The sequence below is a fragment of the Mytilus californianus genome, unplaced genomic scaffold (genome assembly GCF_021869535.1).
Source record: "Mytilus californianus isolate M0D057914Y unplaced genomic scaffold, xbMytCali1.0.p SCAF_42, whole genome shotgun sequence".
Lineage (NCBI taxonomy): Eukaryota > Metazoa > Mollusca > Bivalvia > Mytilida > Mytilidae > Mytilus > Mytilus californianus.
Genome location: NW_026262693.1, coordinates 23,772 through 37,575, shown reverse-complemented (window position 1 = coordinate 37,575; position 13,804 = coordinate 23,772). Strand labels below are relative to the sequence as shown.

Genomic DNA, 13,804 nt, shown 5'->3' with positions numbered 1-13,804 from the left:
GGAGCAGATTGCAGATAACATTTATGTTGTTCTCAAATCTTCAGTTGTGAATCTATTTATGTAAAATTTGACATGTTTTTAAAAATTCTAGTTATTGAACGTAGATGAAGCATATATGTACAGATTTTTTTCAATGAGAGTTATACATATTTATACATCATGGAAGTACTATCCCCGACGATATAGTACTTCCAGGTGGATACCAATGGTACCTACAATTTATTTTTGGTGAAATTTACACGGAGATGCAAGTTTAACATGAAACTCTGGGACACAAATAAAACATAAATCAGACTGGCGTTTTAGCAAACGTAATGGGCGTAACAAAATGTATTCAATTTTTATGATTGCATGTCTTCAAACCAATTTTTTAATTACACTGGTCACATTCATGCGACTACAATAACATTTTAATTTGATAGTAAGCAGATGCGTTTGATTCGACCGAATGCCGGTAGTATCCGATTATTTACTTGAAAATTAAGTAAAGATGGGTCACGTGTCAATAATAACATACCACAGCTATTTTAATTACCAAGTACTTTTGGTTAATTGCTTTAAGCATACGTTCTAAATAATAAAAATAAATCTTGGTTCAATTGTACAAACGATTTTTATAGAGTTGACAATCTCGAGAATTTGTCACGCCGATGGTACCCGTACTGAAAATGTCAGAAAGCTTAATTAAGCAAATCGTTTGACAGAAAAAAAAAAATGTCTTCAGGGAATGTCAAAGATTTTTTCCAAAGATCCTTTTTCTCTGTGGAGCAATGTCTTGAATATCTTTTTTTTTCTATTTACAAATTATCTCTGAACTTTTTTGCCAAAGTATTTAGAAATTTCTCTATTAATGCAGACAGAAAGAAGACCAGTTTAATAGCTACAAACAATCACATGCTTATTCAAAAAAGACAATAAACAATATGTACATTATATTATTTCTCGAAACTATTTTTTGTTTAGATATATATATATATAATTGATTTCGTGTGGGCAGGCTTTGTTCAGTCATTTATATATAGCTGCGCAAAACATAAGCACACTTTTGATATTTCATTGCTAAACCAAGATATTTGAATTAAATATGAATTTAGTAAGCTATGGTTAATAAAAACTTAACACATCGCTAAACCAAACTATTTTCATTAAGATACATATTATATATATATCATAAACTAATATGGGTTATTCTTTCCATTTATTTGTCTTTCTATGATCAATATAGTATTGGTGTTTATTATGTACATTTTTATTGCAGACTATGCCAGTCCTTAATAAGTTTGAAAGTCAAAGTTTTTGTGCTGGTTGTGGAATACGGATACTCGATAGGTATTACTTACTGGCTGTAGATAAACAATGGCATGTATCGTGTTTAAAGTGCTCAGACTGTAAAATACAGCTAGATTCTGAGCTCACCTGCTTTGCAAGAGGAGGGAACATATTTTGTAAGGATGATTACTACAGGTGAGCATTGACTTTCCTTTTAAAAATGGAATTAACATATATAAATAGATATGTCGTTATTAATCTGACTTAATCATGTTGTTCTATTGTTGAAATTTAAGGGGTATGGAATATTAATTATTTTTAGATGGCACCTTTCAGGGGTTGATCCAGGATTTGTTGTTGAGGGTCCTCAGAATAAGGAGTAACATGACCATATTTTGACTAAAACTCGGCTGTAATTTTACCTATAAATAAAATTTTATTAGGGGGGGGGGCGATTGCGCCCGTCGGAATCTGCTCCTGCCTTTTATAACCTTTTATAACCTAAGGGTGTATCAAGTCATATATAAAATGTTTATTTCCTCTGTGTAAGAACTTTCATCTTACATCGTGGGTCAGTAAGGTCCAGTTTAACAGTCTGAATAGTCGGATCAGGAACACTATATTTTATTTGTCTAAAGAGGGTCATTCGTCAGTTCATAGTATGCTTCTTAATACGTTCATAAGAAAAAAAAATCATTAAAAATTCATTAACACATATGGAAACTATTCTCATTTTCTGTATTTTACCACGAGATGTGAATTTGTAGAGTATTTACTTGACAATTTGTATACATTGCAAAAAGCACGTTTTACAAACAACTGCTCATGAATCACAAAATATAACGAATTATCATCTAATGAAAGGTTATAAATAATTTGTTAAGTTAATAGAAAATGTTGTCACTTTATCTTACGATTTCAATAAAACTATTTAGAAATCTTAATTTTAAATATCAAGTCTCCGGTTGAACATTAACCTTGTATATGAAAGGATACGAGTATTTACCCGGAAATTTGGTTCCATCCGAGATTTCTTTTTCCATTTACTTATTTAAATATTTGTTTCAATTTTACAAAATGCCAAAGGGTGTTCTTGAATTAATAAAATAAACATGAAACATTTGATTTTACTTGTTTCAAGTTAGGCTTTTATAAATTATTTAAATATTTACTGATCTTGTATGTCGAAAAGTAATCATGTCAGAAGACTTTTAAAGTAAAACTGAAATTTTCAAAATTGTGAGTTCATCATACAGACGGTCATGATTCTTTGAAAATTTAAATATATCAATTGTACTAATATTTCTTCTTATTATTATGTATACATGCTTATTATTATGTATACATGCTATAGTTTTATATTTCGTACTTCGATTTTGGAACAAGATTATTTTATTTGCCCATATATTATTAGTATTGTGATTTTGCAGATTATGCCCTTCTGGAAAACAATTAATTATCGTTTTTTTTCTTCATCTGTTGGCAAGTTTGAAACTTATTTTTAATTGATATGAAAATAAAAGCAAGCATGAATTTGTATGTTATCATATGTAAAAACATCTTTCTTTGTACCATTATAAATTGGTTTTATAAGAAATAAATAATATTGAATCTTGAACCCCAAAAAGCTAATTCATAAAAATATAAAATTATTAAAATATTGTTGAAGATTTTTTCTCAGTAAACAAAGAAACCCAATAATATTTCCCCCAAAATGAAACCAGTGTCAGCTTGTGTACTAAGTGTACATGCCTAAAACTAAATTGAAATATGCGGGTATGTCAATGGAAACAATATCGATTAGCCAAATCAATTTGTAACGGAAAATGTTCTTTTTTATTCACTACTTAGCGACTCGGATGTCGGCGGGTATCTTTTGTGTAACATTGGTAATCTGTATTCATACCTAATAATTTTATATGCCCCGCATGGCTAGGTATTTATCGTCCATACAATACAGTAATTTTCTAGCGTCATTCTCAACTCTCTCGTTTATTTAACCTTGCTTTAAGAATCTTGGTGGTCTGATTTCCCCTTTTCAATCCGTGTAAATATTTGATTAAATTCATCATGTAGTATCATATTTTAATATTTATAGGAACAAGAGTGCACTTTAAAGGTAAATAACTACCGAGCATTGAGAATAAGTTAATGAAAAGGAACTTTCTTTTTCTATAGAACCAGGTTTTAACGCATGGGTTCTACCCCTGTTTGTTCTTTTGTATGCATAACCCAGGGGTTGTGATTTCTAAAATTTCCAAACGAAATTAAAGATCAACTCTGTATATGAAATAAGAGACAGATGCATGATTTCTCTTTTAAACATAAATATAGAGAAAACTCAGACATGTCTAAGTTTATATAGAAAGTTAATCTCAAACCATTGGGGTATAATAGTGCATTATTTTCAATAAATATAATGTTTTTCAATGGACCCAATTGATATGCCATACCCAGCATTAACGGTTATCCATAAAGCAAACAAATGTAGGAATTGGCTAGCAAATCTTTCTGTTTGACTGATCAAGGTTAAAGTTCGTTGTGCTTTTATTGCATTTCTTGGTAATTCTTTGGACTTACACCTGTTCGCTAATTTATTATCTGAAACAAGACAAAAGTGTTTCTTTAATTTTTTTCTGCACCAATATTGTTCTTTAACTAACGTTGGGCATTGTACAAAATTGTTTATTACTACACTGTTTATGATGTTTCTGAATGGAATCTGCTCCGAAGTACCGTTGCCGACATAAAAGTGTAAGAAAGCGGTGAAATATAATATACTTTTTCACCTTTATTTTTGGTCTTTTGGAAAAAAGTTGTTTGTGCTGTATTTAGACCCCTCTACCAAGAAATTTGTTTTTCATGCACACGTATAAAAATTGCGGTTTTTATCCAACGCAATCATAGGTTTGAACGTTGTTTTCAATTTAGACTTGTATATAAATATACATCTTACTTTCTGAGAAATTTTCTCTAACACATTAATGTTACTAAATGTATTGCGATCCTAACTGGAGACATCCGGAGGCCTATAGCAAAGCAACATGCAGTCAACTTGATTGTCTGTGAATGTAAAGACGAATACTTCCATCACTGAATTCTTTAAGTCTGGATGAACTCCCTGTTGAAGGACCTATAGCGCATGTGGGCTGCTATATGCATATCTGACACAAGATGGCAAAGGGGAAGCGAAAGATACCAAAGGGACATTCAAACTCATAAATCGAAAGTACGTGGCAAGTAACGTTTGAGGCCAAACCGAGCATGCGCAGTTTCAACAGCAAAATCCAAATCTAGATTCTGAGAAGGGTACTTTGAATAATTTAATTAAGTCCATCAAACTAAAGAGTAACCAGAAATAACGAAAAGCGCAAAGTAAAGATAATATATGAAAATGAAACGAGAACAATAAATGTCGTTACTAAAACGAATATTGTCTCTGCAATCGCGTTGAAAATAAACCAAATAAAGTTACCACATTGTCCATGTACTCATGCATGTTGCAAATACATAAATAAAGCTTTAGACATCTCTTTTGAGTCCCCTACCGACGAAGTCGAAGTGGACTTTAAGTTTGCACTCCGTCCGTCTGCATGTCTGTCTGTCTGGACTTCGAAAATTCACTTAAATAATCAGTTTTCCACACTTTTTTTCGTCATGCTTGAAGATATTGACTTGATATTTGTTATATAGTTTACACCATGACAAGTTAACATTTTGTTCCAGTACAATGAATTTTTAACCGGTAGGGGACTATGTATTGCCATGCAATACTCTCAGAATGCTTGTTATATTCATAATATAGGTATCTCAAAAATGTTCAGTTCCTGTAGTCACCTATAGGTTATTTTTTATCACACTCAACAGGCGCGGATCCCGCCATTTGAAAAGGGGAGTTCACATAATAAAAAAAAAAATAAAATAAAATAGAGTAAAATACACTGATTATTGAAGGTATTCCCCCGGAACATTCTCTCCTTTCCACCAATTCTCAGAGACATATATGTAGTATATATACATATAAGTTTCTGTACATACTTGCAATCAAATCAACATCATTGTACATATGCATAGGGCCTCTCGTTGATCTTATATAGTATATATAGAACACACACTCAGATTTCAGTCAAAACACGTGTGAGGTTTAAACTATGAATTTGATTTTTTGAAGAGCAAAATAAAGAAACAAGATATTTTTACGTGACGAAGATAAATATATTTCTGACAAAATCTTTCAGTTGGAGTATTTATAAAAAGTCTTTAATCTCTAAAACAAACAACACAGAAATTTGGAGTTCTTGTGTTAGAAATGTGCCGATATTTGTTAACCTACAAAGAGATTTAAACTACTCTTGAGTACAGCCTTGATTTGTTCAATTCTCCTATTGAATTTCGATCAGAGTGGTTTGCTCATCTAATACAACGACAGAACTTCGAAACCGCGTGTAAAAGCAGACGACAAACTGCAAAATCACTTCATACTCATCAACACTTTTCGCTCTAGGTTTAAACAAAGGAAAATGTGTCAGTTTTTTCCAAAATAAAGACTACATTACATGAGAACCAAAGCGACTTTAACAACAGTCAACAACGAGAAAAGATAAGACGTTCCTAATTTTGTTACAGAATTATATAGTATCTATAAATCAACGACCGAAATAGTTAAAAATATATTTACTTTTCGTCGGTGCTTTTTACTATATTTTATGTTTATAGATCTTATTTCTCTTATTTTTTTTTTTCCAAAACAGTAAAAAAACAAACATTTAATTTGAACGTAAGGGATTAAACATTCTTCCAAATTGCAAATGATATCATTAAAACTTTGATAATAAAGTATGAAAAATAAATAAATGGCCATTTATCTGGAATTGATATACATTTCTGTGTATTGATATTTTTATTTCAATAATTAGAAATACTCAATATCAGTCAACTGTATAAATTGGCACCAGAATTCCATGCTTTTAAGATTTTCAATTATGAATTTAGAAAATATTGTTGATCCGTAACTCAACTAGAATTGATAAAAAGTCACTGAAGATATGAAATGCTATATGAATTCACTACTGCTTGGTGCTAATCTGTCAGTTCGGAAATTATTACAAAAATATTTAGTTATAATTTGTCGTTCCGGACCACCAACCTTGACGATCTTTTTCGTCGTTTTCCTGCTTTTTAAGCATTTTAGAAGCAGATTATATCAATGCATTTAATACAATCACTGTTGCAGGAATCGTTGGAGTTTTATTGACAGACGAGACTTCGAGTTCATTGGCGGGAAAATGGCACGGGGCGAAACTGAGCTTGAAAATGTCATTGGAAACTTGATTTTTCATTCGCATGATTTAAATCTTTGGTTTTGTCAGTTGGTAAAGAAATCGTACCTGAGTGCTGTACCAAGTTGAACTACTGATTGGAGGATAAATTGTTTTACCAGAAATAAGACCGGGAGGGTACTTCGGTGCGTAACACTCGGATATGACTATACCAGTTGCAAGTTTATATGTTTTTATACAATGAAAGAGAAACATATTTCGAAAAATATCAATATTTCGGTTTATTTTCAATTAATTTGCTTCTAATTTTTCTCGTAATGATATGTTTTTATTGAAACGAGCAGATATAATTGAACCAAATGAACTTTGATCCTTGAACTTCGTTCGTAAGAAAACGATATTCGATTGGTTACGAAATACCTAATATACATAACTGCATAACCAACTTATACGAGTCAGCTCGAAAGGATATTCTTTTGTAACTCTTTAGTTGAGAATTTGTCACAGTTTCATGGCAAGAAAGATTTAATTTTAAATGAAAATAATGGATTTTAGACTTAGTCATTTTGATATTGGAAGAAAACGTCAAGTCGTTTACTTCTTTCGCAAAGATGAAGAAGTAGTCAAAAGAACAACTATAGTAAAAGAAACATCAAAAGTTTAAAACACAAAACCTTAAATGCTATAGAACACAGAATATGGTGATCCGATTTTTTTACTAAAATTTTTTTCGTCAAAAATGTAGGACAGATCTAGATCATATGTCTGTGAAAATATTTGCGAAGAAACCGTCGATTAGACAGCAACCTAACAGCACATTAAAACAAAAAAGGACTGGTATCTAGAATATCCAGTTTGTCTCTTTCCTTTGAAAATAACATGTTTACCAAGTTCAGAATGTGATAATCATTATCAATTTGTTTTTCCATTGCTGTTTTTTTTGTTAAGTGCCTTTGTCCGATTAACTTTGAAATGACCTTCGATTGTCAGTATTTTTCCTTCGATAATCAGTGTATTTTACCTTCGATAATCCGTGTATTTCACCTTCGTTAGTCAATGTATTTTACCTTCGATGATCAAGTGTATTTTACCTTCGATAATCCGTGTATTTCACCTTCGATAATCCGTGTATTTACCTTCGATAATCAGTGTAATTTTATTATTTTCTATTCTTGTCCGAGAAACCAAAAAATATCTTTCTCGATTTAAAAGTACATAAGCCAAGTATCTGAGAGTATCTATACATTATGTTTTCAATATTAAGCAAAAACAGGTGGTCAAAAAATTGCAGGTGTTTAAAGACCAACGGAACTCAGCAAAATTCTTCCTGTTAGAAGAGGTCAAGGATCAAAGAATTTGAAATTTGCAGAAATATGATGAGCATAGTTTTATAGTTAACTAAACATTAATCAAATTAATATAAAGGCATACCTGAGAAAGAACAATACAGATGTTATGCCAAACCCGGAACAGATGACGGGTCTGTACCAACTATGATGTTTGAAATTAAGTTTACCAGATGTAATATCGTACAAATTGAAAAAATAAAAGGACGATCTGTATAGAATTTACTTATATCTCAACAAAAACTATATTCAAAGTAAACATTGAAGTATTTATTAGGTTTAAGTGCAAACATGTGCAGTGTTACCCGCCCAGTGTACTCCCACCGTCAAAATTCGAAGTAAATACAGCTAAACTCTTAAGAACTTTGCATTGGTCAAATCTAGGTTGTCAGTTGCAACGCAAAATATTCAGATAATCAATAAATGTTTGAACATTTCGGCTTATTTATTAATTAAGTCTTTACGAGTAGTCCACATGGCAAGAAGTGTAAAAATATTTATAACATAATTGAAAACACCCGGTATCGCATGTGATAAATAATATACGTGTTTTAATAAAGAAAAATATTAGTGCGACATCCATTACAAGCTATCAATTTATTGGAATTTTAATTTTTGAAATGATACACCTTTATTTATCCTTCATTTCCTTTAAATATGATTTTTGTGTTTTAGTTCAAAATAATTTTCACAAGTTTTTTTAAGAAGGTTTCGTGTCATTGTATAAGTCTTAGTTTGCAAACATGATAAGTTTGGCTTGTATGTTCTTCCCTAGCTAATCATTCGCTAACATGATGGTGTCTTAGTAGTCGCTCACGTTTATTATACGAAAAAAGAGACTGTTACCAAACTTAAAGCTTATGAACATTATCTTGAACTAACCAAACTTAAAGCTTATGAACATTATCTTGAACTAACCAAACTTAAAGCTTATGAACATTATCTTGAACTATAACGAAAAATGTGTGTATTTTCTTTATAACGCCATCGCTCGCTTCAAATATTTATGTGTGTAACTGAAAGCAGACGGATGTTATTCTACAGTAATATGTAATACAAACAATATTATCATAAACAAAACAGCATTGAATCGAATATCCAAAATCTCCAAATAAAACATAAAAACTTCTTAAAGCATCAGAATCTATAAATATGTAATTCAAAAATTTTAGAAAAAGATTTTAAGTATCCACTGAAGTGACATAATTGTCAAAATATAACTGTTATGTAAAATTCTCAATGATTTCTTTGCATTTTTTTAATTTTGAGTCTCCATTGAATGAGAATTCTTTAGATGTAATGGGTGGTCTGATATTTAAAAATGAATCATGACAAAGCGATTTGAACTTTTCTTTCAGGGGCGTTTATTCGGTTTCCGGATCCACTAAGATACAATTGCATCCCACCCCAGTTACAAGTATACCAACAATTCTTTGATTATCTTTTGAGATAGCCAAGGATAGAAATATCTTTTCCGCTATTTCGACCCAAAAAGAGGTCAGCTTCGAAGGCGCACTTGTTTGTATATGCTCAGTTCAAAAATGTAAATATATATTTAAGGGATGTGTGTTTTGTTTTGTAACAATAGACTGTGATAGTGTGTTTTGAGTGAATAAATTTTCTCTTTCATGATGTTCATGAACACAGTTCCAGAGGATAACTTATCCCCTCCCCGACAAAACAAAAACAAACTCGGGACAGCAAAAAACAAAAACAGCTTAAAAAACACCGGATAAACAGAATCAGAACAGTTCACCATTCCTAAAACAGCATATAAATCCTTGTTTTTTTTCTTTCCTCCTTTTTTCTGTAGAGATGATTTAAATGCATATTAGTACTCCGAAAAGATTGGATTTTAAACATATTTGTTAGTTAAAATACGAACTGACCTTGTGTCATTGTTGCAAAATATAACACAATTTAATTGTCATGTGTTCTTTATATCTATAAATGCAGGATTTATATAACCTAATTTTATTATCTTTCCAGACGTTTTGGAGTAAAAAGATGTGCGCGATGTCATCAGGGTATTGCAGCAAACGAACTTGTTATGAAAGCGCGGGAATTGGTCTATCACATCAACTGTTTCACGTGTTCATCCTGTCACAAAGCACTTTCAACCGGAGACCAATTTGGAATGAAGGAAAATCTTATTTACTGTCGAAATGACTACGAGTTATTATTCCAAGGAGAGTATTTTCAAAGTTTAACAGACGATTTATCTTGTCATACAGATGGACATTTGCCATTTTACAATGGTGTTGGGACTGTGCAAAAAGGACGCCCTAGGAAAAGAAAAAACTTACAAGACAACGACCTATGTCCTCCAGGAATGGGTGAGTCTCTTGTTTTATCACTTTCATGTTTATCAGACAGAAACAAATTCCAAATTGACTATGTTTCAACTACTTTAAGTAAAGTTCATGCATGTATGAAATTCCCATCTGACATATAGCTATGTATGTTGAATCCATTCATCTATATAGAAGATGTCATATACTTTTTCAATAATAAATTTACAATTGAATACTTTGAAAATACCTTCGAAGTCCATTTTATGCAAAAACGTCTATATACAGACTTAGTTACAATAGAAAAGGTATATTAGTGTTATGTACTTGATCGTATAATTTTCAGCAAATATCACATCGACCAAAGTTGGCTTAGGGAGCTACCATTTGATTTTTATTGGGGGGGGGGGGGGGGGGATTGGATGAAATTAAAAAAAAAAGGGCAGGACAGAAGATTTGAGTAAACAAAAGGCAGGATGAGCTACTTGGCAAAAAAAAGGCAGGATAACAAATTATGTATAAAAAGTCAGGATAAACTAATAAAAAAATGCAGGACCGAATAAAGTGAAAAATAAAAAGGCAGGACCGAGATTACAACTCAAAAAAAAATGCAGGACACAATTTTTCATCCTAGCCCCCCCCCCCCCTATAAAAATCAAATGGTAGCTCCCTTAAGCAGGTTGGGGAAAGTGGTTTACCGTGAGCTTGGTTTCAGTTTGTTGTTTGTAATTGTATTTGTTGATTTGTTTGTACATGCTGGTGTATATATACAAGCTTAATTTTCTCTTATAATGCCCTTGGAATTTCTGCATGACCATATCATTAAAGCGAAATAATTAAACAATAACACATCAGATTAAGGCCGGAAAAGGATTAAGAAGACATTTTTTTTTGTCTGGCGATATTAAACAATATACAAATTCACGACTGGAATCTCTGAAGATATTTTTTGTTGAGAATAATAAGAGGTATTTGCAATGTCCAGGGAATTTGATTAATTTTATTGAATGATGAATACGACAAAAGTAAAATGAGGCATTTCTGGGTTTCTGTAAATTACGTATGTCTTGAGGAGTAATGAGGTGTCAGATATAAACGTTCGGAACTCTCAATTCTGCGATGAGGGATGAAGGTGACGAATGATAACCTACTGAAATCGGCAATGGTTTTAGAATTCTCAAGAAGTGTCAGAGTTGGAAAATAAATTCATTAATCATGAGTCTTAGCTATCAAGACAGGGTTATTTGTATAATATTAATAAAAGAAAGCATGGTAAATAGCAATCTGACAGCAGCCGTCCTAAGTAATGTCACAGGTAAACCTTAGCCTTGGATCCTGCAATGGATCATTGCTCGACAGTAAGAAGACCAAGATCGAATGCTAACGTTCTAAACGTAACCCTTACCAATGGAAATCTATGGCAGTGCATTTTAGAAATTATGAAATGTTTCTTCTCGTATTAGCACATAAATCAGTTTCACACATATTCTCAATTTAAGTCTTTTCATAAGTTATAATACCGTTTTCCTTTCCGGAGCACCAGTGTTCTTCCCTTTCCGGAGCACCAGTGTTCTTTCCTTTCCGGAGCTCCAGTGTTCTTCCCTTTCCGGAGCACCAGTGTTCTTTCCTTTCCGGAGCACTCAGTGTTCTTCTCGGTTTATAGTGGTGTTTTTAATTGCAAAATTGTTTGTTTTCAGTATTCGAAATTGTTAGCTTTTTTCTGAAAAATTTGATTAGCCGTTGAGCTTGTTATACTTTTATTTTATACGTTTTTAATGTCCCTATATATATATCTGTTTTTTTGTTGTTGTTATAAATAGAACTAACTTTCCTCCGAAAAGATACAAATAGTATTCATCTTTTATTAAAGTTGTATGGGTGTCTTCTGCCAAGTCGGATTGCAAATGATCGGTCCAGATTTCTACTGAAAAAGCAAAGTTTTTATTTATTGCACTTTTTCATTTTAATATGGAAATTCATATAATTTCATCATGAGAACTTTTTTTTTTTAATCCAGTAAATGTTTTTATTGATACAAATATCCAAAAACTTTGCATTTTAAGGGGATATAACTCAAATAATTTAAATTATATAAAAGAATAAATGAATGCATACCCATTTCATTCAGAAGAAAGAAAACGAGTACGGTGACCCCTTTTTTTTTAGATTTATAAATTATATCATTATTTTTTTCTATTCTGTCACGTAATAGTGCCTTTCCGTGTATAATCCTTTTAAGATATCAGAATTTTGCAAATTAAATGGCTTGAAAAGAAACATGGTGGCCTAAACTTTTTAAAACATGTTTGAAAATAGCACGATATAAATAACACATTGGAAAAGTAAAAAAATCCCCTAACCTCCTTAATATTTATATGAACGTGCATTATTCACTTCTTTGTGTAAGAGATTGATCACTAAGGGATAGTATAAGGATATGGGGGTATTAAAGTAAATTTCTATGTAGCAAAGGATTTGGGCTTAAATGAAATGTGATTGGATGAATGAATGATGTATACTTATTTCGGCGCAAAAAAAAGCTATATCGCGAAAAGTGAAAACCTTTCCATTGCCTATCAAAATGGAGGAATACTCGAACAAAAAAGTTTGAAATACAATACGAAACAAATATTTTTAATTTTAAAATTTACTACAAAGTTCTTTAAGAGTTGGGAATGTAGTTGTTGTGTAGAAAGAATATACCTCTCAAGCACTGTACCAAGATTTTGAATGCATGATATTTAATTATTTTTTTATCGACCAGCGATAACCTCAGCATAAGTCATACTTGTTTCAGTGCAAAAAAAGGCTATATCGCGAAAAGTGAAAACCTTTCCATTACCTATCAAAATGGAGGATGACTCGAACAAAAAAGTTTGAAACACAATACGAAAAAATGTATTTTGAATTTTAAAATTTGCTAACAAAGTTGGGAATGTAGTTGTTGTGTAGAAGGCATACACCTCTCATGCACTGTACCATATTTTTGTATGCATGATATTTAATTTAATTTTTTTATCGACCAGCGATAACCTCAACATAAGTCATATCTTTAATGTACTAAAATGACATTCTAAAAATGTTGTCTTAAGTCTTGCATAAGTTTATTTAATACATGTTGTTCATAATCCGTTGTGTATTTTATTTCTGATAACACTGAAAGATTTTTGGATAAACTGAGCATTTTGATAACAATTTCATCAAATTTCCAAGTTTCATCTGATATCTCGATATTTTAACATTTTAGAATAACAAATATTTTTTTCTTCACATTTTTCCCTGTGCTCTTTTATTGACACAAAAACATTGTAGATATTGAATTATACTATGTTCTGATTGAAATCAAGATAACATTGGCTTCAGAAGTAGGATATTTTTTTGTAATTCTGATTAAATGTATTGATTTGATACATATGTTATTTAATATGCATATTTTCTAAATAGATAAAACTAAATAAAATATAGCTTTAAATTTCACTATATCAGTAAAATTTAAATTTTGAACTGACTTCTGCTTTCTTTCAGACACCGAGAGCTTTTATCTTAATTTCTTTTAAATTGAAAATTAATGACATTGACCCCGCATCTTTTCATTATCTCTATCTTAATGACAGATTTA

General features: G+C 31.3%; 1 protein-coding gene across 1 annotated transcript in view; it reads left to right on the top strand.

Annotated features, from left to right (window-relative positions):
- LOC127699839 (LIM/homeobox protein Lhx9-like) overlaps nt 1-13,804 on the top strand; it is a 34,500-nt gene that overhangs the window by 2,736 nt on the left and 17,960 nt on the right. Inside the window, exons 2-3 of the mRNA XM_052203216.1 lie at nt 1,259-1,464; nt 9,884-10,230. Coding sequence (XP_052059176.1) covers nt 1,259-1,464; nt 9,884-10,230 — 553 coding nt within the window. The remainder of the gene's footprint in view (nt 1-1,258; nt 1,465-9,883; nt 10,231-13,804) is intronic.